At 31.4% G+C, this 26,576-nt stretch overlaps 2 protein-coding genes across 4 annotated transcripts; one reads left to right on the forward strand and one right to left on the reverse strand.

Moving 5' to 3' along the window:
- The first annotated feature begins 5,530 nt into the window (after positions 1–5,530).
- LOC120090464 (scarecrow-like transcription factor PAT1) lies at positions 5,531–8,626 on the forward strand. Its single transcript, XM_039048147.1, has 2 exons — positions 5,531–5,707; positions 6,721–8,626. The coding sequence occupies exon 2, from the start codon at positions 6,886–6,888 to the stop codon at positions 8,518–8,520; it is 1,635 nt and encodes a 544-aa protein (XP_038904075.1). The 5' UTR covers positions 5,531–5,707; positions 6,721–6,885; the 3' UTR covers positions 8,521–8,626.
- Positions 8,627–8,665: 39 nt separating this feature from the next.
- LOC120090463 (probable WRKY transcription factor 20) lies at positions 8,666–15,271 on the reverse strand. Of its 3 annotated transcripts, none has more exons than XM_039048143.1 (6): positions 14,809–15,271; positions 13,116–13,283; positions 10,476–11,031; positions 10,202–10,367; positions 9,937–10,095; positions 8,666–9,446 (listed from the first exon to the last, which is right to left on the reverse strand). In XM_039048143.1, exons 1-6 carry the CDS (start codon positions 15,004–15,006, stop codon positions 8,954–8,956), a joined length of 1,740 nt encoding a protein of 579 aa, XP_038904071.1. In that variant the 5' UTR covers positions 15,007–15,271; the 3' UTR covers positions 8,666–8,953. The 3 variants fall into 3 exon arrangements, with proteins under 3 accessions (XP_038904071.1, XP_038904072.1, XP_038904074.1); XM_039048144.1 differs by lacking the exon at positions 14,809–15,271 and adding an exon at positions 13,611–13,818; XM_039048146.1 differs by lacking the exon at positions 14,809–15,271 and adding an exon at positions 13,607–13,818.
- Between the last annotated feature and the right edge of the window lie 11,305 nt (positions 15,272–26,576).

A 26,576-nucleotide genomic window follows, 5' to 3' on the forward strand; every position in this document is an offset into this window, starting at 1 on the left:
TTCTAATGGTCAAACATTTGGTATTTTTCTTTTATTAGCGGCAATTTTTTTTTTTTTTTTTTTTTGGAGAAATTATTAGCGGCAAGTTTAAACCTATGGTAAAAGAATGCCTCACATTTAAAAAAAAAAAAATACTATTCGATCGTTCAGTTTTATATTCTTTTAGCACATGCGTCTTTGCTATTCATTAGCACTCAATTATTAAATGAAGTATTTTTCTTAATACAATATGTGGTGGTACGAGAATTTCAACCTTCAATCTAAAAAAAAAAGTATTTATCAATTACCATTAAACTAAATTCACTTTAGCCAATTTAAGATAGCTTAGTGAATAAATACACTAATTAATTACCATCTTAAATATCGATAACAGCTCGAATATTTAATTTTCTTATGTGTTGAACATAAGAAAATTAATAGTACTAAATTAAGTAACGTCCATAAAAGAGAATCTAGTATAAAATATGTCACTTAAATAGACTATGATACATAAATAAGGCTATGACAACTTTATCTTAAAAACATGCCTGTCATGGTTGATAAGATTCACTTTGTATAAGGAATAAAAATCATCTTTTTATCTCTAAATCTTCTATGGAGAGACATTGTTATTAGATATAAGATAAATACTTAGGTGTTGTTTAGATTGTATCTATTTTTGTGCAACTCAGACAGTTCAATAGAAATTGTAATGTTGCAATTTTTTTAATGATTTTTCTAAATTTTTATTTTGTATGTAAAAAAAATGAAAGCATGGGATTAAGTGTAACATAGACTTCACCTAATCATTGTTCTAGACATAATACATAATTGTGATTATACAAGAAAAGAAACTAGCTCATGATAAGCATGATACTATTTTTTTTTAGGAAATATATAAGGAAGAAGAATTACAAAATTTTGTCATTCGATACCATTTAATCAAACCATTCAAGGTAAGGAATATGTAGAATATTCTAATGCTTCTTCACTATACCGCTTTTGAGTAAGGGAATATGCTTAGACGTTAAAACGACAATGGATGTGAGTGAAGGAGACTTCCCCATAGTTCTATATGCCAAAGCCTTGGCGTCGTCAACAACAAATGACCTCCATAAGATCTATTGCTTTGATATTCAACAAGTTTACCACCTCCAAGTAATTTGACTTTACAATCACATGTTTCATCACTGACGATTGATCCACGATTTCAAGAATCTTTCATATTGATGAGAGATTGCCTTCAGACTTGTCTACCGAATACGCCTAAAGGGATCCCAAAATATCTAACTTAGTCCACGGATGTACTTGGCTCTTATAATATAAAATATTATGATCATTTTGCATATGGTGAAATTGTGAATTCAATTTTGTGTACTTATTGGCCAAGCTCCCCCATTTGGCTATATTTGCAAAATAGTAGGTTGAGATATTACATGTATACTTTGGTCTTTGAACTATGGAAAGTGCAAGTGTGCCTTTCCAAATAATATTAATGAAAGGATAATATGTGGTTCCATTAAATGCAAGTATGAGACTTTGGACAATTATAAAGTACATAGTTGTTTCCTTATCATGAATTTGGCTCATGATAATGAATTTGGACAATTAGATCATGGATTTTTTTCAAAAAAAAATTATTAGAGGATTAATAGGAGTCTTAAATGAAATAAGAGATGGATATAAGGGGCAAAACAATAATTTTGCCTAACTACACTATGATTATATTCCTAGGCCATAGGCATAACTTTTTTAGGAATGCAACTTAAATTTAAGACATAATAACTTTAAGCTAATTATACAAACTAATTACTTGATTAGATCGCATTTCATCATTTGACCTTTTATTTTAGGGGTTTTAAAATGATTGTTTTTAAATATAGAAAAATGAACCAACATATTTACAAATAAGCAAAATATCACATTTTATTTATAATAGACCACGATAAACAGCAATAGACTACTATCTCTGTCTAATGAAATAATTTTCCTTTTCAAAATTAACTTCATTTTCTCTAAATTTCTTACGATAGTTTGTATCTTTTTTAAGTAAAAGAGTTGGATTTTTAGTCAAATTTCAAAAACAAGTTTTTAAAAATCATTATTTTTCTTTTAAAAATTTTCTTGGTTTTTAAAAATAAGTAGATAACAAAACAAGAATTCTAAAGGTAAAATAGATATTTATAAACTCAATTTTTAAATATTAAAAATAAAAAATCAAATAGTTATCTAACATCCTTGATAATTTTGAAATCATGGTCAGAAATTTGAAGATTGGAGGAAGAAAAGAATACAGAAAGGAGGGGAAAAAAAGAAAAAGAAAAAATTGAAATGTTTTTTTTCTATTTAATAATATATTTTATTTCATAAAAACAATATCACGTTAGCATTTGTTAACTATATTAACTAAAAATTAGAAAGAATGATATGAATGGAACCAAATCCAAAATTTAGTGATAAAATTGTTGAGTTTGAAAAGTTAAATACGTGTTTGATAGTAAATTCAAAAATCGGTATATAATTTAAATAATTATTTTAAATATATTTGATAGTATATTTATATAAGATAAAACTACTTTTAGACTGTAGCTATCCATTAAATACAAAGTTGGCTATAAACTATTATTAATTTTATATTAATGAACATGTTTTACGTAAGATTTTGGTATAATACTATAATTATTATTTTGCAACATATATATTTTATATACATTATATAATACATATTTTATGTTTTCTAACAAAATAATTGAGTTTATAACATAGAATATTATATTTCTATTTTTATCTTTATTTAATATAATTATGCATTTTAAAATTCAAAATTTAGATGCACCGAGGATATCAAAAAATTGGTTTTAAATTGAATTGATTAAATCATAAAATCTAAGAATAATTTTCTAAAACATAATTTAAATGGTCTGTCAAACACATATTTATTGAACTCAATAAATCTAAAAACGATATAACGAAATTCGAATTCTCAACCTTGATCGATGTATAGTTATCCTTTTTAAAAGTATATATAAAATCTTTTAAAAAAAAGTTTATTAAAAATATTAAACGAGAAACATGAGAAATCGCACCAAATGTTTAGATTTTTCGAAAAAAAAAACAAAACAAAACAAAAAGATACCCTTAATTGAAAAGAAGGAAAAAATAAAAGAAAAATAAAAGTGGGAAAAAGAAAAAGGGAGTAAGCTTTAAAATTTTGTTATTACTCTAAAAAGAAAGAGACATCATAATAAACGTGTGGACCAATTTCCAAGATGTCGGGTTTAGATACCACGATTTTTCTTGAAGAAAAAAAATGATAAATATCAATTTATAATTTTTACGTAATTATTTTAAATAGTATTACAGTTGAAATTTTTTTTAAATATAACAAAATATTATTATTTATCATAATTTACTATATTTATAAATAAATTAATTTATTTTCAAAAATCACCTTAAACTTTGAGTCATAACAACTAAAATATTAAAAAAAAAAAATACTTAGATGTTGATTTGATTGTACTTATTTTTGTGCAGCTCAATTAAAAATTGCCACATAGTAAAAAAATTATCACTTTTTTTAAAAAAATTAAATTATTATCATTATTTTGTCATGTAATAAATAAAGGGATTGTGGGGAGATAGGTATAACCAAGATTACACACCCAAACTTTAAACTAATAACTACATTGTACTTGTTTGTTTTTTTATATATTAGTGGATTATCTTTTTCGGGCATATTGCCCATAGATGTAGGTGATTTATCACCGAATTGGGTTACCAACTCTTGTGTGTATTTTTAATTCACTTTCTGTTACTTTTTTGTTGTATCTGATTTTGTTAGGACGTCTTGTGTGACATCTGTCATGTGTGAGGACCACATCTTAAATTTTCATATTTCATAAGATACTAACATGATATCTTTTCTTGAATAAAAATTTGGCAAAAATTAATTTCAGATGAACAATAAAGACTAATTTTAAGTTTTGTTCAAAGTACAATAATTAAATTTAGACATAGTACAAGGACTATCATAGAATGAGTCTTGAAGCGTAAGAAATTAAAAATGATATTTTAACAAAAAAAAAAAATCAATTATTTGCTAATATTTACCTAGCTTAGACCTATTTGATAACTATCCTTTTTTTTTTAATTATGCTCGTGTTTCTCATTATTTGTTGGTAGGTTTTCCATTTAACTTAAAAATACATTATTTGAATACTAACAAATTTCAAATTTGAAAAATAAAATCAAGGGGTTAAAAATTATTTTTTTAACTTCCAAATTTTGGTTTCTTATTTTAAAAAATTTTCAAAAGGAAGGTAATAAAGGAAAAAGAAACCAGTATTTATAACTTAATTAATTTTCAAAAATAAAATAGTTATGAAGGACCTTGATTAAAACATTTGTAGTGTGTTTGGAGCACCCATGAAAAAAAATGTTTTCTTTTTTTAATAAAATACATTATCACTAAATACATTTACTCTCCATTTGGGTTTTAGAACGTTCAAGAAATGGTTTTTAAATAATGTGATTTGAAATCTGAGAAATATTGATTTAATAAATATAAATTTGAATTTTATGTCTAAACACTATGTAAACTTTCAATTTTGTATCAGGTAGATCCGTGAAATTTAAAATATCCAAGAGTTACAAAAACTAAATTTGCTATTTTGAAAATTTAGGGGTCAAATATACATAAATCTCAAAGTTCAAAACTAAATTTGTTGTTCCACCAAAGAGGGAGATGTTTAAATACTACTTTGGTCCATGTACTATTGATTTTGGTCCACTATAATTCTTCTACTTTCAAAATATTAATTTTAGTCCCTATACTTTCAAAATATTTATTTTGGTCATTATACTTTCAACTTTAGTTCATTTCGGTTTATATATTTTTAAGAAATGGGTCATTTGGTCCCTTAAAAATGAAAATGAAGGAATCAAAATAATATTTTGAAAGCATAGGGATCAAAGTAAACTAAAGTTGAAAATACAAAAATCAAAATGAACACTTTAAAATTACATTTTATGTCGAACTCACACCATCTTTTTTACTAACTTTCAATCAATTACCCTTACTTTTTTATCTAGATCCATACTCATCTCCATATCAGTATCAGTATTGGCAATCTATATTAGTATCAGTATCTATATTGGTAATCAATATCACTCGCGAAATTTGTAATCAGTATCAAGATTGGTAATCAGTATCGATAATCAATATCTTAATTTTTACAATATGGACTAAATTGTTATAAATTTTAAAATTCATTGACTAAGTCAAATTCAAGGACTAAATTGTTACTTATATCAATAAAAAGGGATTTTTTTTAATAATAATAATAAATAAATAAAATTGGCTTTACTTATAAATGGATGTGGGTGTGAGTAGTGGAATAAAGTGGCAAGAAGGTAATAATGTAGAAGATTAAGGTTTTTCAAAAAAAGAATGAGGGGGCCACGTGTTGAACAGTCTTTCAACAAAATTTGTTGTCCCAATTTTGAAGCAAATGGCAAAACCATACCCTTTGGTAATAAATGTGTTCAACCCATCGCCATCATTGATCGTTGATCGTTGATAATAAGTGAAGCTCCACCTCAATATATGAACTCGTTTACCCTTCTCTCCACTTAGGCTTTCTGGGTTTTTTTTTTTTTTTTTTTGCTTCAATTTCTACTTTTCTACTCCTTTTTTTGCTCTTTTTCTTTTCAAGCTTCTTCCTTTGAGGTTAGTGTTCTTTGCATTTGTGTTTGAATTACTTGACCCTTGATGCTAATTCTCAACTGCTTCTCTTGTTTCTGAGCTTAAATCTTAGTTCTAGCTTGATTTCTTTTTGTTTTTTTGTTTTTAATCTCAGATTGCTGTTTTTGCCTCTTGATTGTTCATTTTTGAGCTGTTTCACCCCTCCCCCACTTTTCTTTTTGTTGCTTTTGCTTGAGAATATGCGGATCTTGCCCTTGCTTTGGACTCCACAAGCTATTTCTTCACTGTTTTTATGCCTTTTCATGTTCTTAGATGGTGAGAGCAAGATTTTCCCCCTTTTCCATGCTTTTTCTACTTCAATTAGAGTTTGTGTTCGAGATTTTGTATATGAGAGACACAGAGGGAAAGGTTATTTCTTGCCCTGTTGGCTAAGGCCTCTATGTAGGGGTTTCGTGTTTGAATCTTCGAGTGAGCTTAATTAGGAAAAGCCTTTCATGTCTGCTGAGTTTTGGCATTGAGTCATAGAGAAAGAGGGTTTCTTTGTAAGGTTTGATTATTTTCGTTTTTCAGAACAAAATATCTGATGTTAATTTTTCTCTAGGATGGAGCATGTACTTTGGGAAGAGGATGTTTCTTGGTAGTTTTCAAAAAGATGGAAAAGAAAGAACCATGGAATTTTATGAATAATTATCATGTTTGTGATGTATTTTGTAGATTAAAGCTGTTTAAACTGTCGGTTTTTGTTCATATTCATTCACAAGCAGAGTTTGATTTGTAAATTGAACATCTCTGTAATGTATATTGTAGATTAAAGCTGTTTGAACTGTTGCCTTTTGTTTAAATTCATTCACATACAGGTTTTGATTTGTGTAGCCTAATATGTAGCTTGAACTTTCAGAAGCGAATTAAACTCAAACAATTCTTGAATTTTTCTGATCACGATATATGCTTCGAATTCTTATGTGGTAGCACAGAAATCCAGTCCTTTGATTTCTTCTTCTGTAATAGTTTATCTTCATTCTCGATTTTTTGGTTAGGTTACATCAGGCATCCTAGGCTGCATTGTCTGGGAATCTTGAAACTAACACGGATTATTTTGCTGACAAAAGGAGAGAGCCTGTAATAAGTTTCAGATTATTCTTTTTCACAAAAGTGTCCTGTCATTGCTCTGGGTCAATCTTGTTCTAGAAACATAATCTCCAATGCACGAACCATCAAGAAAGAAAGTTCCAAATCAATCTTATAGGTTCTATGAACAGCCACAGAAAGAACCTGGGTCTAGTTACTGGCCTCCCGTCAATCATGGAGGTGGCTTGTATTCTGACGATGTCTTCGAACAGAATCACTTACCATCTGAGGCTTTCAAACAGTATTGCAACCTTGAGTCGTCCTCAGGAACTAGTAGTTACCCTCCTCAATATTCTTCCTCTACTGCTAGCTTCACATCAAATGGAAGCCCTTCTTCACACCAAGAGTGCCATTCATACCCGTTAGACCCGTATTATTCTCCCGACAATAACTGTGGCTCACCTGTCAGATCTTGTTTATCAGATGATGCTGCTGATGACTTAAGGCACAAGATCAGGGAGTTGGAGACTGCAATGCTTGGACCTGATGCAGATAGGCTTGACATCTATTCTATCACTGAACCAGTTAATCCTGTATTACCCGTGCAAGAAGCAGGGTGGAAAGACGTGGCTGAGATTATCTCTAGAAGGGATTTGAAAGAGATGCTTTATGCTTGTGCACGAGCAATAGAAGAAAATGATATGGTGACTGGAGAATGGTTGGTGTCAGAGTTACGTGGAATGGTCTCGGTTTCTGGTGAGCCAATCCAGCGTTTAGGGGCTTACTTGTTAGAGGCACTTGTTGCAAGAACAGCATCTTCAGGTAGTTCTATCTACAAAGCCCTTAGATGTAAAGAGCCTGTAGGTGCTGAACTGCTCTCATACATGCATGTTCTCTATGAAATTTGCCCTTATTTCAAGTTTGGGTACCTTTCAGCAAATGGGGCAATTGCTGAAGCTATAAAAGGTGAAAATAGAGTTCACATAGTTGATTTTCAGATAGCTCAGGGAAATCAGTGGGTCACGTTGATGCAAGCTCTCGCCAATCGGCCTGGAGGGCCCCCAAAGGTTACTATTACAGGCATAGACGATTCCACTTCAGCTTTTGCTCGAGGAGGGGGGCTCGAGATTGTAGGAAAAAGGTTGTCTATTTTGGCGGAGTCATTAAAAGTACCCTTTGAGTTCCATGGAATTGCAGGCTCTGCTGCTGAAATTCAACGTGAAGATCTAAAAGTTCAACCAGGTGAAGCGATTGCTGTGAGTTTTGCCTTAGTGTTGCACCATATGCCAGATGAAAGTGTTGGCAGTCAGAATCACCGGGATCGAATTTTGCGGCTTGTCAAGAGCTTGTCTCCAAAAGTCGTGACAGTTGTCGAGCACGAGTCAAACAACAATACAGCGCCCTTTCTTTCCCGTTTCATCCAGACATTGAAGTATTATACTGCTGTTTTTGAATCCATTGATGTGACGCTCCCGAGAGATCACAAGGAGCGGATCAACGTGGAGCAGCACTGTTTAGCTCGAGACATCGTAAATTTAGTAGCATGTGAGGGAGCCGAAAGAGTCGAACGTCATGAACTTTTCGGGAAATGGAGATCACGGTTACTCATGGCTGGGTTTAAGCCACACCCTTTAAGCCCTTTTGTCAATGCTACTATTGAGGCACTGCTAAAGAACTACTGTGACAAGTACACACTTGAAGAAAGGGATGGAGTTCTATATCTTGGCTGGTTGAATCAAACTTTAGTTACCTCTAGTGCTTGGATTTGACACCCATGTAGTTGTAAAATGCATTTTTCCACTTCAAACTTATGAAAATATGTTATTATTTATGACCTTTTTTATGTTTTTTTATGGAAACTTATTGCTGTAGTTACCATATGCACACTATAAGATTGCAAAGTAGGAAGAGTTCTATGCTAATTAATACTTATATTCCAGTATTTGAATTACATTGTAAAGGTACATCTTCTGTGTAACAAATAATACCAGTTGGTTCATATTATATTTGTACATGTATTGACTGAGAAGTTAGAACTAAGGCAGTTAACCTCAGCATAAGCTCAAACAACAAAGGGCAAACATAAAAGAACTCTAATATTTCCACATTCACTCCTCATCCTAAGCCATCCAAATGAAAAGAAAGCAATATAGGGTTGAAAAATGGTGGCGTCTTGTTCTCATGGCTTCATTGCACTGAAACTTAAGGCCCTGTTAGTATTCTCCCGATGCTCGTCGAATATGGGTGGGACGAATGATTTAGTGGAGTGATCTCCCTATTGCGGCTTTCACTCAAACTCTCTCTTGATCCATGCTGATTTATACCTCTATTGATCACACCAAAATAGGTCGGGCCCGAGTTCTCTTGAACTACTTCGAAGTTGAAATTGCCATTTGGAGTTTGGTTTTCAACAAGTTGTGAATGCAATGCCTGCCTGTATTCATTTGATCTATTCTCACCACCCATGCCAATGCCAACACCAAGATCAAGACTTATGGTGTCACTCTCCTCAAGTCTATACCTCAATGGTGCAATTGTCGATGGACCTCCGACATCATGGCTACTAGTCTTTGCAGTGGGAACGTCGTGATTATGTTTCCCCTCATACGTAGTTATAACGGCTTTTGGGTCATGGGATGCTCTTTCGACATGTTTTCTAACAGGGCATCCAACATTTGTGCACTTATAATAACTCCTGCATTATTAGAATTGTGGCGTACAAGTATGAGTGTGCTATTAATAAAAATATAACAATGGAGCATCCCATACACATGAAGGGCAAACACATCTTAACATTAAAATAGGTAAATATTGATATGAGAGATTCAAAGCACAAAACTTCAAGTTGGAAGGGCACAGAACAGATAAGGATGGCTAACAATCGTGATTTTCTGCAAACTTTAGCAAATCCCAAACACGTGCGACTTCTCGGGAAAGAAAAGGGAAACTGATTTATAAAGTATGATTGTAACTAAAATTTAGATACAAAAGTAAAAGAATTGAACTAAGTACTAATATATCATTTTTTTTCAACATATTTATGCAGGCGAGCTCCAATGGATTTCTTCAAATAATATCATCGAGCAATAAATATGGATAACGTTATGGCTTGAATGTATATTACCATTGAAAAGTGTGATAGATATTTAGCAACGCACCCAACCATTATTAGGAAAGAAATGTACCTCGGGTTGGGATTTCCTCTCACTACCTTCTGGCCATATTTGCGCCAGCGATACCCGTCATCCAGTATATCAACCTCACTTAGAGTTTGAACCACAACACGTGGTTCCCTGATTGGTTTAACCATTGGGCAGACATCGAAACCACCAAGTTCCATTTTCCTGATGAATTTAATTAAACAGAACTCATAAACAGTACTACAAAACACTGTGCTGCTTTTTCTTTTGCAGAATATTCAAGAACATTTTAACTTGAAATCAAGTATACCTCCGCTTCAAGAATATGTCATCGTCATCAACCTCATCATGATTCTTGCATGGCAGAGTTGTTCCTGCACCTTCGGTGTTGCTATCATTTGCAGCCAGAGATGGTTCGGTAGTTCCATTTTGCTCAATGGTATGCACTGACTGAGCATACATGCTGCATGACCTGTCTGAAATGGAATATAATAGATAAAACAACCATGCTTAACACCCTGTATAAGGACTAAACTTATGAAATACCAAATATAGAAACTAAAAATACAAGTCTATTTCTCTACCATCTTGGCCAGATAAAGGTGAAGGCTTATCAGGCCCATCTTCTTGAACATTCACAGAAGTACCGGCAGAATATCGCCGGCTTGGCTGAGGCTTAGGATGATCATGGGTGCCCTTATAAATAATATCAGTTATTTGCCCATCATGGGAGCGTTCAAAAAGCTTTTTCACTTCACAGTTAGGATGGGTACATTTATAATAGCTACGCGGAAATTCACTCCCTTTAACATGCTTTTGTCCATACTTCCGCCAGTTATATCCATCATCAGATAACCTATCTGAAACAACTGGAATGGCACTGCCTTTTGGATCAGATTGTGGAGCCTGAACCCTGCTATTTGTGTTCAAATTATGGTTGATATCATCTCCGTTGGCTTCAGGAACACTAGCCCCTGAGGCAACTGTACGTGTATCCATCTGGGTTGATCGACTCAAATCATTTGAAACGACATTGATCTCGATTTTAGTCATGGGTGGTGCAGTAAATGGTTGAGGTTGACCTTGAACTTGAACTTCAGAAGATTGTTCAGCTTTCCTATGACTCAAATCTGCAGGAACCTTAAAGTAAATGAAAATCATTAGGAAAGAAGCACCTAAATTGGAACATCACATCCCTATTCTTAAGCTGAACTATAATTCTCCTCTCTACCAAGTACAGTTTTGTAACTAAGAACTTACATGACATGTGGAAGCTGACATAATAAGACTTCAACTTTATCAAACATTATAAAGGTTATGTAAGCTTTCATGAACATTTAATTACTACTGTTTTAATCGGGTGGTAAAAGTCTGAATCTCAATTGATAAATTTTCAGCATAAATAAAACGAAACAACTGGAATACAGGACAAACATGTTAATAGTAGTATAGTACAAAGACTAAAAATGGATGGAGGATTGGAAGTAATTAAAAAAAAAAAAAACCAAAAATGGTTTAAAAGAAAAGAAGAATCGCATATAGGGGAAAAAGAGTTCTAGTTACTGGTTACAAAAGAATTATCCTTTTTTTCCGTTAACAAGATATAGTTTTTTTTTTTTTTTTGAGTAAATGAAAAGAGACTTACAAACTCCAAAAGAAGAGAAAAAAACAATAAAAACAGCATAAGTAAGCAAAGGAAACCCAAACCAGCAATCAAAGTAAAGTTAATACACAATTCAAAGAACTTAAGAAAGAGAAATAAAAGCTTCCCAGCTGGACAAAGTTACAAAAGAATTATCTTAAAATGATTTTTGTTTATATATCCTTACATTCTTTCATTCTTTTTTGGGAGATATGGATTTGCATCAAGAAGAAAACAAATGCCTTAAAATAGATCATTTCAGTCCATATGGTCAGAAAACTATTGTGTGAAAGTAACTCTGAGAGGTAACCCTGATGTTTTAAGTTTGTGCTAAGCAATGAATCATGCAAAACGTTTTCGTAAAGATGATATTACGAAATAAACAAGAATGGGGACCTCACAAATCAAACGGTTAATATTTACTCCAATTTATACAATTAAGATGGATTTCCCTATCATTTTTTTTATGTTAAGATGGATTTTCCGATCCTTTTTTTTATGTTAAGATCCCTGTCCAAATCAAAGACCCATTATGAGGTTTTATGAAAAGTAAAAGTTCGAATGGAGAGCATACTCCACAGACTGCTACCAATATATTTTTTTCCTTGACCAAAACTTATCAATCACCCTTGGCTTGTGTAATAACAATTAGGCTAAATATATCTAATGGTCCCAATTTTCAGGCTTTCTCAATTTTGTCCTTAATTTTTAAAAAACTTATTTTCCCTTAATGTATTAAGATTAACAATTCTCAATCAAGTCCTTCCATAAAATATATATTAAAATCAGTTGATAAAAAGTTGTGTCATTTCATTAAGTTATTGTATTGTTAACATATTTCCACACATGGCCATGCCACTTAGCTATACCACTTGGAAAAGAGGGATTTTGGGAATGAGCGAGTTGAGTTTCATGTGACAAGTAGTATTTTGATTGGCAAATTCACATGTCTAAACATGTTAATAAAACAATAATTCAATGATTCATCAACCTTTTGATAACAAAATTTAAAAACTTATTTAAGGAGCTAGTTGAGAATTTTTAATATAATGAGGGTAAAATTGAGAATTTTTTAAAAGATTAACAACCAAATTGAGAATTACCTAGGGACCATACCACATATTTAGGGTTAAAATACCACTGCGGTCCTTGTATTTTGGGAATCATTCCATTTTAGTCCTTGTACTTTCAAGGATCCAAATCTGATCCTTATACTTTCTATAAACCTTAAAATTAGTATTAGTCCTAGTTACTTTGAAGCTAGTTTTCATCAAAATTGGTGAAATAATAATAAAAAAACTGCCATTCTAGAAAAGACACAATGCTTATGTGATTAACTGATTATGACTCCAAAATTTATAGAGTGAAGACCAATATAAATTAATTTGCTTTTGGAAAATTTAACCATGAACTAGCATTAAAGACTAAATTTAAGGTTTATTGAAACTACATAGACTAAATTAGGACATTTGAAAATCCATGGGCTAAACTAGAACAAGTACCTGCATTCAAGGACCAAATTGGTATTTTAACCTACATTTAACCTAATAATTAAACGACTGAAAAGTTAGTATGGAAGTACCATATTTGGTCCAACATATGGTTTGAACTCAAAGTAGTTGGATCTTCCTTCATCTGAGGCATTAGTATTTGAGAAAGCCATGGTGGTCATTGGATAAATAGCTGAGCTAGAAGAGTCATGTGCCATTGGAAGCTTGGTAAGGGACCCAGTAGTAGGAGAAGGCTCTACCTGCACAAGCCAGATATTTTCAGATGAATAATTTACGCAAGCTAGTTTACCACAAAACATAAATTAAATTAATAATATTATTTCTAAAAAAAAAATAACTTAAGTTTTCCTTTCCCTATCGTTGGAAACTCAAAAGCTAATAAACATGCAGCAGCAGTGACAATTCCATATAGGTTATCTACTATGAAATCTGGTATGCACAAAAGTCTTTCAATATAATTGAACCACCTAACAGAAAAAAGGGAACCACAGAAAATATGATCTCTAACTTTTCTTAATCGTATTAACATTAAACAAATAAAACATTAGGGTGAAGGCAAGACATTCTTAGATCTCAACAGAGCAAACACAAAGCAACGTGGACTGATTAGAGATAACAGCCTAAAATAGATCCATGAGCTCCAAGTGATCAAAGATAATTATCTGTCAAGTGTCTATGTCCATGCCCATCTGTAATCGTCACCACATCTATCTCCTTTATATACCATTGTAGCATATTGAACAAAAGCAACACACATCTCTTAGCAGATTCATTTACTTCTCATTCTATATATATAATACAGACAAATAGTAAAAGTTTTGGGTGGGTGTACATGTATCATGACAAGAGAAACAAAGATGAAGAAAAAGCTGAAGCATCACTGAAAAGGTAGATTCATTATGTGAAAAACCCACACTGACGGCAATGAAAGTATAGAAGGGTTGAGATTTAGAAAGAAAACACAATTATTCCCTCAAACTTACAACAGCATTATTCCCTAAAGCAATTCTATGGAATAACCCACACCGGCATAAAGGAGCCACCCAATGCAGTGGACTGCTCTAAGAGCAGGAATCAGAATCAACAGGTCCCAGCAGCAACTCAAGCACCCAAATAAAATATCTAATGGTCATGAAATGATATTAAAACATTAGCTCGCAACTCCAACAGTTGAGAGGAATTTTGGTTTGGACAACTAAACAATTGTGTCAAATCACATCAGTCAAGTCGTTTAAAATTCCCCCTAATTAAGGCATATGCCACGAACCCAATGCTGAAATAAGAGCGATGTATGACGTCAAAGAACACCCCTAACTATCCTCTGTTCGATCAAAGAAAAAAGCTGAGTTAGAAGAGCGATAGGAAGTGATACATCATTATTTATAAATCTGGAATTCGCCCACCATCAGTCACCTCAAACGACAACACAAAATCAAAACAATTCAACACAACTACACAAACTGAGAGAAAATTCACGAAACAGTGAAAGAAGAGAGAAAAAAAAGTTCAAAATTTGTAGTTATTTCAGGTAATAACAGACACATAATTTCAAGCATTTCTGCACATTTCTTCAGCAACCCATCAAAGCACAAGAAGTAAAAAGCAACTCAGAGACTCATTTAACTAGAGTATCGATATCTGTTCCTAGTTAACAAAATCCGATCGAAACCCTCGTCCCCAAATTCGAAAAAGCTTCACCCAACACTCCCATCTCAACAATTAAAAAAAAAAAAAAAAAAAAAACCCAAGGAAAAAAGAAAGAACCTTCAAGTTGGTGAGCAGAACAGGAGAGTCAAGAAAGGAAGTGGGACTGAGGCCAGGAGGGATGGTAATGCAAGGGGACCTGGAGATCGGAAGCTTGGCCGGAGACATGAGCTTGTACTTAGCACCAGAAGCAGCGGCGGCGGCGGCGGAGGAGGAGACATGAGATGGATCGGCGAGGTCGGAGTCAGTGGGGTCCATGAGGAGAGAGAGAGAGAGGGAAGAAAGGGAGTCAAACGATGAGGAAGAAGATGGAAATTGGGGAAGAGGGTGAGGGCAAAAAGGTCATTTTAGGAGGAGGGAAGTTTCCGGCCGGTCTGGGTTTGGAAGGATTCTTACAGTCGGTTTAGGGTAAGCTGTTGTAATAGAGAGAGAAACGGAGAGAAAACAAGAGAAAGTGGAAGAGACTATGAAGAGACTTTGGTGACTTTTTGCCTTTGGATCTCTAAGTTCGATCGGTGCGCCATTGCTTTTTTCTTTTTTCTTTTTCTTTTTTTTTTTAATTATATTTTTTAAAATATTTTCCCTCTCTTCATTTTCCATTTCCTTATTTCAAATACATTTCTTCTTTCTCTCTCTTAAAACAGTTATTATTTTATTTCTTTTTCACTTTAATCAAAGTAATGATCAAGTTATTAAATTTTTTGCCATCAACCTAGATAAGGTTTTTTTTAATACAACAAAACATTAAATGAAATACCCATTAAAGAGGAGAGTAGACTCCACCCATAGAGATGATGAAGCATGAAAATCTAATGTCTAAGAACCAAAATTATTGAGTGGAAACTAAATACTACGCATGAAGTCATGAAAATCTAAATCTCATATCGAAAATCAGTTTCGACCTAAAAAGAAGAGATGTTAGACCAGCTGAATCGACATTTTTATTATATCTTGATAAGACATGCTAATAGAGATTTAAAATGTTCATATTTGCATAAATGTCCCGGTATTAATTTTACAAAAATGTCAACGAATATATCAATATAGTGTTGATGTCGAAGGTTTTTTTCTAAAAAATTAAAACAAAAAATTGAAAAATATTTAAATTAGTAAATAAACCTTTTACGCTTTTTAAATGAGTTAACATGTTTATTACTTATATTTAGTAACATTTTGTTGCTTATTTTGTTTTAATGTTTCGTGAATTTTTTTACAATGTAATGGAAATGCCTATTAATTCTTGATGTTGATATTGAATCTATAGAAATGTGTAAAAATAGATGAAAATATCGATATGTTAATAAAAATTCGATACTATAATACTACTAAGTAATTAAGTTATTTAAAAATGTAATTTTGTGTTTTTATAAAGTTAAATATATTTTTTTATTATTACCAAAAATATTGATCAAAACTTTATCTACTTGAATTTGATTTTTAATAAATGCACATTCTATTTACATATATAAAATCCCCACTAAATCTTAATCACATTTTTTATAATAGAACATAAATTATTACATGCTAAATGTACAAATTAAATCATTTTATTTCATTAGTATATGAAAAATTGCAATGGGTAAAACAAAAAAGATTATCTGAAAATTTAGTAATGATTTTTCTAAATTTGCAAATAAAAAAATGATTTCTTAAATTATATGAATTTTTAAATTTTCTAAATTTATTAAGAGTTTTTAAAACAATATTCTTACTCAATTAAAATCAATTAGAAAGTTAAATTAATGGCATGATTTGGAAATGATTTGAAATTGTTAAAATGTCAAATTCAAATTTACTCTTAAAAAATATTTTTAAAAATTTTAAATCAATTTTAATAGCATGCAACTGCATTTAAAAATGCTTATAAAAAGTAGTTTTTATTTTAAACTAATAGTTTGCGAAACGACATAATTGATGTTTTGAACAATAATTGGTATCTTATAGACTAAGTGATAGGCAAATAATTGAGAATGATTACTAGCTAGAGCATTAAAAGATTTGCTTCCAAATATGAAGAGTTGCAACCCTTCAAGAATCAAAGTCACCAAAAGTTATAAAATCTAGTTTAACTATTTAGTAAGCAACCCCAAGAAAGCTAAACATATCTCGGCTTGGAAAATTGATCAATGATCAAGAAGAAAGGGTAATTTGTTAGTAACTTCAAGATTTCAAATTCTCCACAATCTAATTGATCAAACTAGATTGAAAGTTTTAAATCATGCATTCTAAACATAAGAATACAAATAAAAGCATAAAGCTTGAGAGAATAAACTCTAAAGAGATTTCATTTAAATTCAAAGTCTTATTCCAAACGACAGAAGTACATACTTATACTAATTGAAAAGACAACTTGAAATGACACAACATTTCACCTAATTGACTAGGTTCAACTAAAACTCTTCAACTACATACATAAACCTTCATAAATGTAAATACATTGTTATAAATTGATACAATTGATATTAAATATGTGAATGAATTTGAGTTTCCAGATTTATTATGACTCTTGGTGGTTTTGATTCTTTGAAGGGTTGCAACTTCATATTTGGAAGCAAATTTTTTAATGCTCTCACTAAGGATGTGTTTTGTTTAAATTTATAGGTGTTTATCTTTGAAAAAAAATCATTTAAAAAAATTTGAAGTGCTTGGCCCACCACTCAAAATAACTTAAAATGAATTTGTGAAATAAGTTGGTCTGAGAAAACACTTGAAATCATTTTAAAAAAATACGACAGTTTAATGGTTAATCTCTACCTAATTTGTACAATATATAAAATTACCAAAGTACCTCACTGATTTTCTATCTCACTTCTACCATGCCTAACAACATTCTTTATCGACTAGCTTCAACGACTAACTGCAACGACAATAATTAGACAACAACTCAGGTGAAACATCCAACAAGCATATCCCTGGCGACAATCACATTCGACAACCATCACCGATCATCTCTGCAATCAATTCCAACGACAACCACTTTCGATGACCAAGTCATCGACAACGGTATCGATTATCTCCAACAACCAACTACCTATACTGGTCATATGCTAAATAACTTTATATATATATATATATATATATATATATATATATATATATATAAATTCAAATATGCTCTTAAGCTATACTCTTATTAGCTTTTCTTTACATGATGTTTAAATCTCAACATTTTTCTTCAAAATGCTTGCTTGCCACTCTTGATAAGGACAAGTCTCTCACTCCTAAAGAAATTGAGATATATAATCATTGCCTATTATTAAAGGTAGGGTTGATATAAATTTAAAATGAACAAAAGTGTAAGGATATATATAAAAACCAAACAAAAGTATATATAAATTTATAAAGATGAAATATGATCCAACCAAAAAATAATAATAATGGGCCTTTATTTTAGTTTTTCCCTATTGTATCTCCATCCATTTTCCTTCCTAGTTGAGCAAAAGTCTTTGTTCTCTATGTGACCTAATAGAATAAGCATTGAGAGAATTTACCTTTGACATTGTTATTTTTTATACAAAATTTGTTGTTTACCCTATTAATTTTATAGGTTTGAAAAACACTTTTAGTCTCTCAAATTAATTTTACCCTTAATTTCAAACTACAATCTATCAAAAAGAAAGATTAAAAAAAAATCCTACAAGATATAAAAATTATACTTTAAATATATATTTTAACAGATAATCTATGAAAAAAAACTTTACATAAAATTTGTTATTTTGCTACAAACTAAGGAGAAAAAAAATGGAATTAACTTTCTATAACCTCCAAAAGAAAAACCATAATCATACAACAATTTGAAACAAGAAGTATAAGTGACAAAAGATACTCCCTCGTCAACTTTCCTATCCCAAAACCATTCATCTTCCACATTCCTTGTTCCAAACTTTTCTATTTTTCTTCTCAACTTTTCCTTTTCCATCTTCTTTGTTTGAATTTTTACTCTTCATAAAACTTGGAAAATTTATATGTGACCCTCGTTCAAAGGCTCAAATGAAAAATGGTCCAAGCTTAAAAATGCTAAAAAATGACCTATGACTTACTCCTAATTACGAGTAAGGCTTACTCCTAATTACGTGTAAGAGTACCAATTTGATCCCAAAAATGTGTTTGATGCTCCCATGAAGTCTCGCTTCTTTTCCTTTCGCTCCCTATTCCTTCCTCGTGTTCCTAAGACACGAGTACACTTTCTTTATTTGATTGGATTCTTCCTTTCACCCCTTAGTCTTGCTCACACTTTTTGCTGCAAAAGAAGAAGTATGCAGAAGAAGAAAGTAGAAAAAGTAGAAGAAGAAAAGACCACACCAAAGAAGAAATTGTAGATCGAGTTTGAGGAGAAAAAAAATGTGAAGAATAAAAGTAAAAATAAAAAGAATTGTGAAAAGCTCAATTTTTAATCTAGAGAGTTGACAAATATTGAATTTGGAGAGTTGTGTCAAATGAGGAGCGAGAGGAAGAATTGAGAGGAAGGAATGAGACTTCATGGGAGCGCAGGATCATCATGCGTATTTTAAGGCTAAATGGATAATTTCATAGGCGGTTGACATAAAGCAAAATACCATTTTTCATTTATTTTTTAACCTAGATTCTATTTGGACTTTGAAAAGAAGCCATGAGTACAAATTTTCCCATAGACTTCTAGCTTCGTTACCATTATTATCCTCCCAACTACCATCGTACCATATAGTCACTAGTTGAGGAGTCATCTAGTCTAGCCTACAAAAATGATAAAATATAATGCAATAGAAGAAAAGAAACAAACCACAACAATGCAACAAATTAAAAGTATTTAATTTTGAAAATGAAGAATCTGAATAAAAATGACTTATTTGAAAAATATTTTTTCTCTATTCAATCCGAACATGCCATAACCCTTATTTTTTTAGTTATTTATTAAAACAAATGTTTGTATATAGCTATCTGTTATTATTTTTTGTGTAATTAACCAATTTACTTAGACATTTGAGAAAAGATGAGAAAATATTGACATAATTGAAATATAGGGCCGATTAGGATGTTATGTATTGTTATCCCTTAGTTAATGTTTAAAGGCCTATTGGGTTGGAGGATTTTGGAGGGGAAATGGGCTTGGGCTTTTGTAGAGTCCAAAACGGCTAAAACGAGGTGATAGCTTTGAAAAATGTCTAAAGCTTTATATAAAGTAAATGGCAGATGACAGGCTATTTCTTAGGGTGTAAATGTTGGAGTTTACACCATAATTATTAATCACAGACGTTATATTTGTTGGATGCTTTATTTATTAATTTATTTTTCATATTTGTTGGATCCTCATACACTGTATTTGTGCATACATGTTGTAGGGACTACTTTTCACTTTCATACGATTTTTTTTTTTCTTTTTTCTTTCTTTTTGTATAATTTACTAAATAATTACTTTTTAATTAATTTTTTCTTCAATTTCGACCTTTTGAATTATTAGGGTAGATTCCTCTATCTACAATAGTTTTAAATTTTTTATTAGATTTTGATTTTAAAATTAAATTGTGTAATTTTATTGATTTATTAGAAAGGGTATATCTGTCTATGTTTTCAAATAATTATCGTGTATTTTAATTTATTATTTTGTATTTGACTTTTTTGAGATAGAAACTTTGTTGAGATACTTTTAAAAGTTTTCTTTACAAATTGAACATTTCTCCCGTCATCTTTTGATTTATTTATTTTGAAAAGCTTGTTTCTTAGATATCATTGATGAGTTTAAAACAAGTAGAGATGTCCATGGGACGGAGCCAAGGATGGCTTCCCCGTTCCCCATCCCCGCTACCCACCCATTTCATTCCTCATCCTGTGAAATTCTCCACGAGGATTGAGGCGGGATTTTTCACTGGGAATTCGCGGGGATCGGGTTACCCACAGGAAATTTTTTCCCGTTTAGATTTTTTTTGAAAAAAATAATTAACTTAAAACTCTATATCAAAATTTTTTTACTTAAATAGTTAAATATCTCCCTCATATGTGACAGATATATGATTAAAATATTTAATTTTTAAAATTTCTAAATATTAAAATTTAAATTATAACACTATATTCTAATCTCTACTTAATAAGATATAAATATATTAAATAAAAAATTATATATGATTAATTAACTTTATATATAACTACATATATATTATTATAAACATAGTTTATAATAATATGTAAAAACCCACTGTGGGTATATATATATGTGTGTATATAATCGAGGCAGAGAAGTAGGGTCGGGATTGGAGAATATATTCCCGTCATTGTTTAGCCAACGAAAAAAATTTCTCCCTACTCCCTCCCCCATCTCCGTCTAATCAAGGATTCCCCACCCCATTTGGGACAAGGTCACATAGGTTAAATAGACATCTCTAAGGGTAGGTTTTCTTAAACTCTCTCCGAGGAGACATGGATAATTCTATTTTTTTTTTTTTATATAGATGTGATGTCACACTAGAAAAAGTAAACGCAAAATTACATTTGTCTTCGCTTATTAATTTAATAACGTTCTTTTTACCTACTTTGTCTTCCAAAATTGAATGATGAAGGGTGAAATCGATAAGTTTGACCAAAATTTGTTCGAAATTCATGAATCTTGATCAAAATTCTTCTAGTCTCTCTAGAATTGATTGAGAGCAAGTCTTTTTTTTTTCCTTTTAATTTCAAATATTTGATTCTAACAACTTTATAATTGGCTGAAAAGAAAATAAACCAATATAATTTTTAAACTCAGTTAAAACACAAAAAATAATTAAGTAAGCTTAACACAAAGTGGAGAAAAGAGATAATATTAACTTGGTTTTGAGCATCTACTATTATATCCATAACGGTTGGGCATATTCTTGCCATTTATAATGGAAATAATCTTTTATCTATTTATATAAAATCACATGGTATGTTATAGATGGGGAGAATTTGAATCCATTCAAATTTTTTTAGGCCATGTGAAAAATGAAAATACATCATCTCGTCGTTTATAAGGAATATAATGAAAAAAAAAGTTTTGAAAAAAATGTCATGGAAAATATCAATTTACAACACTAAATTTTAACGACAAAGATTTTGCATATGGAAGAAGTTGATTTTGTTTTATTAATATGTCATAATAAAAATAAATTAAACATTAACTATGGTAAGTTAATTGCATTTGAAGTTAACTTTGATTAATTTTATACTTTATGATTGGATAAAATTGTTAAAAGAAATCACACGGGAAGAACTCAACAAAAATATCATTTATTTATATGTTTGTAATACTAAACACATACACAATCATTTATTTTAAGGAAGCCTAATAAAATTTTCAAACATAGACAAACGTAGTTATCTTTTATTCTTAGAGAATTTTCTTTTCAGTTATATTATTCTCTAGTCATTCTTAATTTCAAGCTTCTATAAACCTTAAATCAGCTTGTTGGCATTGATCTACGTAAGGTAACAACTCCTAATCTTCACTTGACAACAATAAATTTGTTTTACGGAGAAGAACGTGACATACAAAACAAATTAAATGGAGACTTGCACATTAATGTATTGCTTGCTACACACACTTAGATGCACAAGTCATAGAGTGAAAAATGTAGCAAGCTAGATGTTTTAGAATGAGAATAAACGAACTTACTTCTATTCGAGTCATAATAATGTATTTATATGAAGTTTGATCAAGGATTTAAAATCAAGACTTCAATTTTAGACTAGGCTAATTTTCGAGTCACTGAATCAAGGTCGTTGCATAATTTTTATACCATGTAATACCACAATTGTACGATATCCAAGTTTTAATATAACATAAATTGAGCTACTCTAGTATCGCCTTTAGGATTGGGTGAGCTCATTAACATGAGCCAATTTTTGTTAACCAATTGCATGGCTAAAGGTTGTGTTGACATGAGAATGTGAATAGGACTCCTTTCGAAGTCTTAAGCAAATGGCCTAGCATGTTATTGAAAACTAGACCGTAATGTTCGTTTCATAATTAATTACTTTGCATGAGATTCAATGGGCTTCAGAAAGTTAGTTGGCATCTTTAAATTCTTGGCTTGAGGTTATACATGAACATTAATTAATTCTTGAATAATTTAAGACGATAATTCAATTGGTGAAGTCAATTTTTTAGGACCCATTTGATAACGTTCTTATTTCTTGTTTCCTGTTTCTGTTCTGCTTTCTTCTTTTGAAAAAAAAAAATAACTTGTTTGATAACTATTCTCGTTTCTTATTTCTAAAATTTGAGAAACATTTCTAAAAATGAGGCCAAATTTGAGAAATTATAAAAAGTAGTTTCTCCCTATTTCATTTCTATTATATATAATTCTATTTCTAATAATAATCAAAATTTGGACTTGGCATAGTTGATGAAAGAATAGTGTGATATGGGCTTGATTATGGGCTTTTCCTTTTGGTTGATTATGAAATTTTTCCTTATTTTATCATTGGTTGTTTTTCTGTTTTTCCTACCAATTAGGTCCTTACACGTGCTACTCATTGTAGCCTTTATATTGTGCCTTTGCTTAATGACATTTGCAAGAGGAATATTTTTCCATTCTTTTCGTCTTCCTTTTTCACTATCATTCTTTATGGTATCAGAGCTTTGAAGCTCTTCTTCAGTTGCTTCAATGAATCTTGGTGAGGACACTTCTTCCTCAAAGGATGATGAACAACAAAACATTACCCCTTCTACTCCAGTAGCTAGGCCGGTGATTGTATCTTCTCCTATACTGCCCAGGCCTCAGGTAACGAGTGTTCCAAATTTTTCAGTTATCCCCGATTTCGTATGCGATCTTCTTCGCCCAGACCTCAAAATTTTCATCCAATCCATTCTTTAATCAACCACTGGTTTATTTCAATCCTCAACAACAATTTCTTGCCCCTTAAAGTTTATCCTCCTCAATTTATTCTCAGACCTAACTTCCCCAATATTCTCCTAACTCCTCATTTGTTTCCTCAGCAGTTTGCCCCCAATCCCTATCCATCCTTACCCCAGCCTCTTACTGTTAAGTTGAATGATACCAACTTCCTGCTATGGAAAAAACAGCTATTGAATGTTGTCCAAGCCGATGGTCTTGAGGATTTTTTGAATCGTACGGTTCCTACTCCTCCTAAGTTTCTAGATGCCAATAATATACAATTGAATCCAAAATTTCAAGCATTGAAAAGGTACAATAGCTTTATTATATGTTGGATATATTCCTCTTATCCGAAGAAAAGACGGGTGAAATTGTTAATTCAAATTCTATTGATGATATTTGGAATTCTTTGCAAAAATCTTATGATTCTAAAGCTACTGCTTGTATAATGAGTCTAAAGTCTCAGTTACAACATATTACGAAAGTCTCAATTACAACATATTACGAAAGATGGCTTGTCTGTTGGTCAATACTTGTCTCAAATTAAGGATGTTGCTGATAAATTTAGTGTTATTGGAGAACCTATTTCTTATCTCGATTATCTTGCACATATATTAGATGGTTAAAGCAGTGAGTATAATGCTTTTGTTACGTCTATACAAAATCTTTCTGACAATCCTTCTATCAAAGATGTGAGGAGTTTATTATTAGCTTATGTGGCCAGAATAGAAAAACAGAATGCGGTTGATCAGCTGAATATTACTCAAGCTAATTTTAGCCGATTTTCCTTTCAACACAACAATAAGCGCAATGCCTCGTGTTGTCCCCTCTCTAATCAACCTTTCCCTATTTTTCCCTCCCCTGCCTTTTCACAAATATCTTCTTCTACACCACCTAGTGTTCTTGGTCGCCATTCCTTTAACCAAAAATGGCCTTCTAGACCTCCTTCCTCCAAACCTCAATGCCAACTTTATTACTAGTTTGGTCACATTGCACCAAATTGTTATCAACTCTACTTTTGCTCATCCACACACCAACCCACAAGCTCATATTTCTTCTTTCCAGCCATCTAACTCTGCCCCTATGACTGATAATCCATCTGTTTAGTATTCTAATTTTCAATATCCGAATGAAGGTTGATTTATGGATTCTGGAGCTACTCATCATCTTTTCCTTGATGCATCCAATTTCTTCAATCCTATGCCTTATCAGGATGGTGAACATGTGACAGCTGGTAATGGTAAGCAAATTTTCATTTTTTCTATTGGTCATGTTTACCTTCCTTCATTTAATAAGTCTATTTGTCTTCAGCATGTTGAAGAAAACATTGAAGGCCCTTGAGCGAAAAACGGGATCGGACCCAAACCCAAAATTTACATAATTAAATTTTTACAGCAAATAAAACAGAAATTATGCATCTATAATTAATTTACAGTATGCTTGAGAAGATTGTAGAAAAATAATTGTGTTTAGAAACCTTTACCTTTGAAGAATCGTTCTTTAAAAAAAAAAAAAAAACTTTGAAGCTAAAGAACAACACCACGATGGAAACCTTGTATTCTCTGGGTGAGAATCCAAGAATTTTGTGTGTGCTTTGGCTATTTTGGAAGAGGAAAAATTAGAGGGAAGAGATCAAGAGAGTAGGGTAGCTTGAGAGAAAAATTACAAAATCCTTTGGTAATTTTTCTTTTTGTAATTTTTCTTCAAGAAGAAGAAGAATGAATAACCATTCTTCCCACTATCACATACTAGAGAGAAAAAAAGGGAGTTATCCTCCCTAAAATTATTTTTAAAATAAAATTAATAAAACAAATTAATCTTAATAAAAAGTTTAACATATATTTATATGATAACTACTTTATCATATAATATATATATTAAACTATATGTTATATCAAATATAACATATAATCTATAGTTTAATATTGTATTCAATACATATAATCTATAGTTTAATTCTCTTAACAACAATATTTAATATAAATCTCATTTATATTTAATTTAATTATATGGATCCAATTCACATAATTAATATTTGAATCATATTCAAATATTTATTTCCTCTCAAATAAACTTTATATTATAATGTATCAAGTACATTATATCATATATAATCAGATCAAATTAATTATATCACATATAATTAATTCCCTCAATCAATTTGAACAATTCAACCTAATCCAAAAATTGATTCTCATTAATTTTCATTGAGCTATAGAGGAGACCTCATGAACCCAAGCTCCAACTGTACGTGAATAATTAATTAAACTCTTTAATTAAATTATTCACCATCTATTAACTATCGGACACTCCACTAAAGATCGATAGTTGTACTCTTCGTACTATAGATATATTTCTATGTCCATTGGATATAACCGGTCTACAGTACAATGACCCTTCACAAATTGCTCGTAAGTACAACTGGGCCAAAATTATCGTTTTGCCCCTATAGTTACATCTAACTCCTTAAGTACCATTGATCCCTTTAATAAACAATAAATCATAGTCCAACTATGACCAAACCCCTCTCGGGCCAGGAAAGGGTGTGACACCACATTGTTCAAGCTTTGAAATCAGCCCTTAATGGAGCAATTTATCTACTTATCCCGACATTGGAAAAGGAGTAAATTCCTTCTTGTGTAGCTGTGTTCCCAGCTCCCCAATCAGACGAATCCTCAAAATGATAGACTTGTTAAGTCGGCGATCTAGCCACTCTCACCCATACAAATCAAAGGACTGTCTTCATAGGCAGAAGTTCACAACTCACTCAAGATTCAGGTCATGTCACCTATGGTCATTCTGGTGAAATGTAAGTCTCTATTATGAACGACTTTATATAATAAGACTAAACATATCGTGGTCTGGTCTTATTTAAACTCTTTTGTATAGAATACTCTCACTCACATGTCTTTAGATGAATGATCAGGGTCAAATCATTTGTAGCACTTTACAACAATTGTAACATCTATAAAGCAGATCGTACTCGTAGTGTCACTAGGA

This window comes from Benincasa hispida, chromosome 11, assembly GCF_009727055.1.
Source record: "Benincasa hispida cultivar B227 chromosome 11, ASM972705v1, whole genome shotgun sequence".
Lineage (NCBI taxonomy): Eukaryota > Viridiplantae > Streptophyta > Magnoliopsida > Cucurbitales > Cucurbitaceae > Benincasa > Benincasa hispida.

What these genes read in the sequence shown, in the direction of transcription:
- LOC120090464 (XM_039048147.1), top strand. Translation starts at nt 6,886, where the DNA reads ATGCACGAACCATCAAGAAAGAAAGTTCCAAATCAATCTTATAGGTTC.
- LOC120090463 (XM_039048143.1), bottom strand. Translation starts at nt 15,006, where the DNA reads ATGGACCCCACTGACTCCGACCTCGCCGATCCATCTCATGTCTCCTCC. An exon ending in TTCTGCTCACCAACTTGAAG is followed by an intron (nt 13,284 to 14,808) that starts GTTCTTTCTTTT and finishes TGGCTTGTGCAG; the next exon opens with GTAGAGCCTTCTCCTACTAC. An exon ending in AGAGGAAATCCCAACCCGAG is followed by an intron (nt 9,447 to 9,936) that starts GTACATTTCTTT and finishes CTAATAATGCAG; the next exon opens with GAGTTATTATAAGTGCACAA.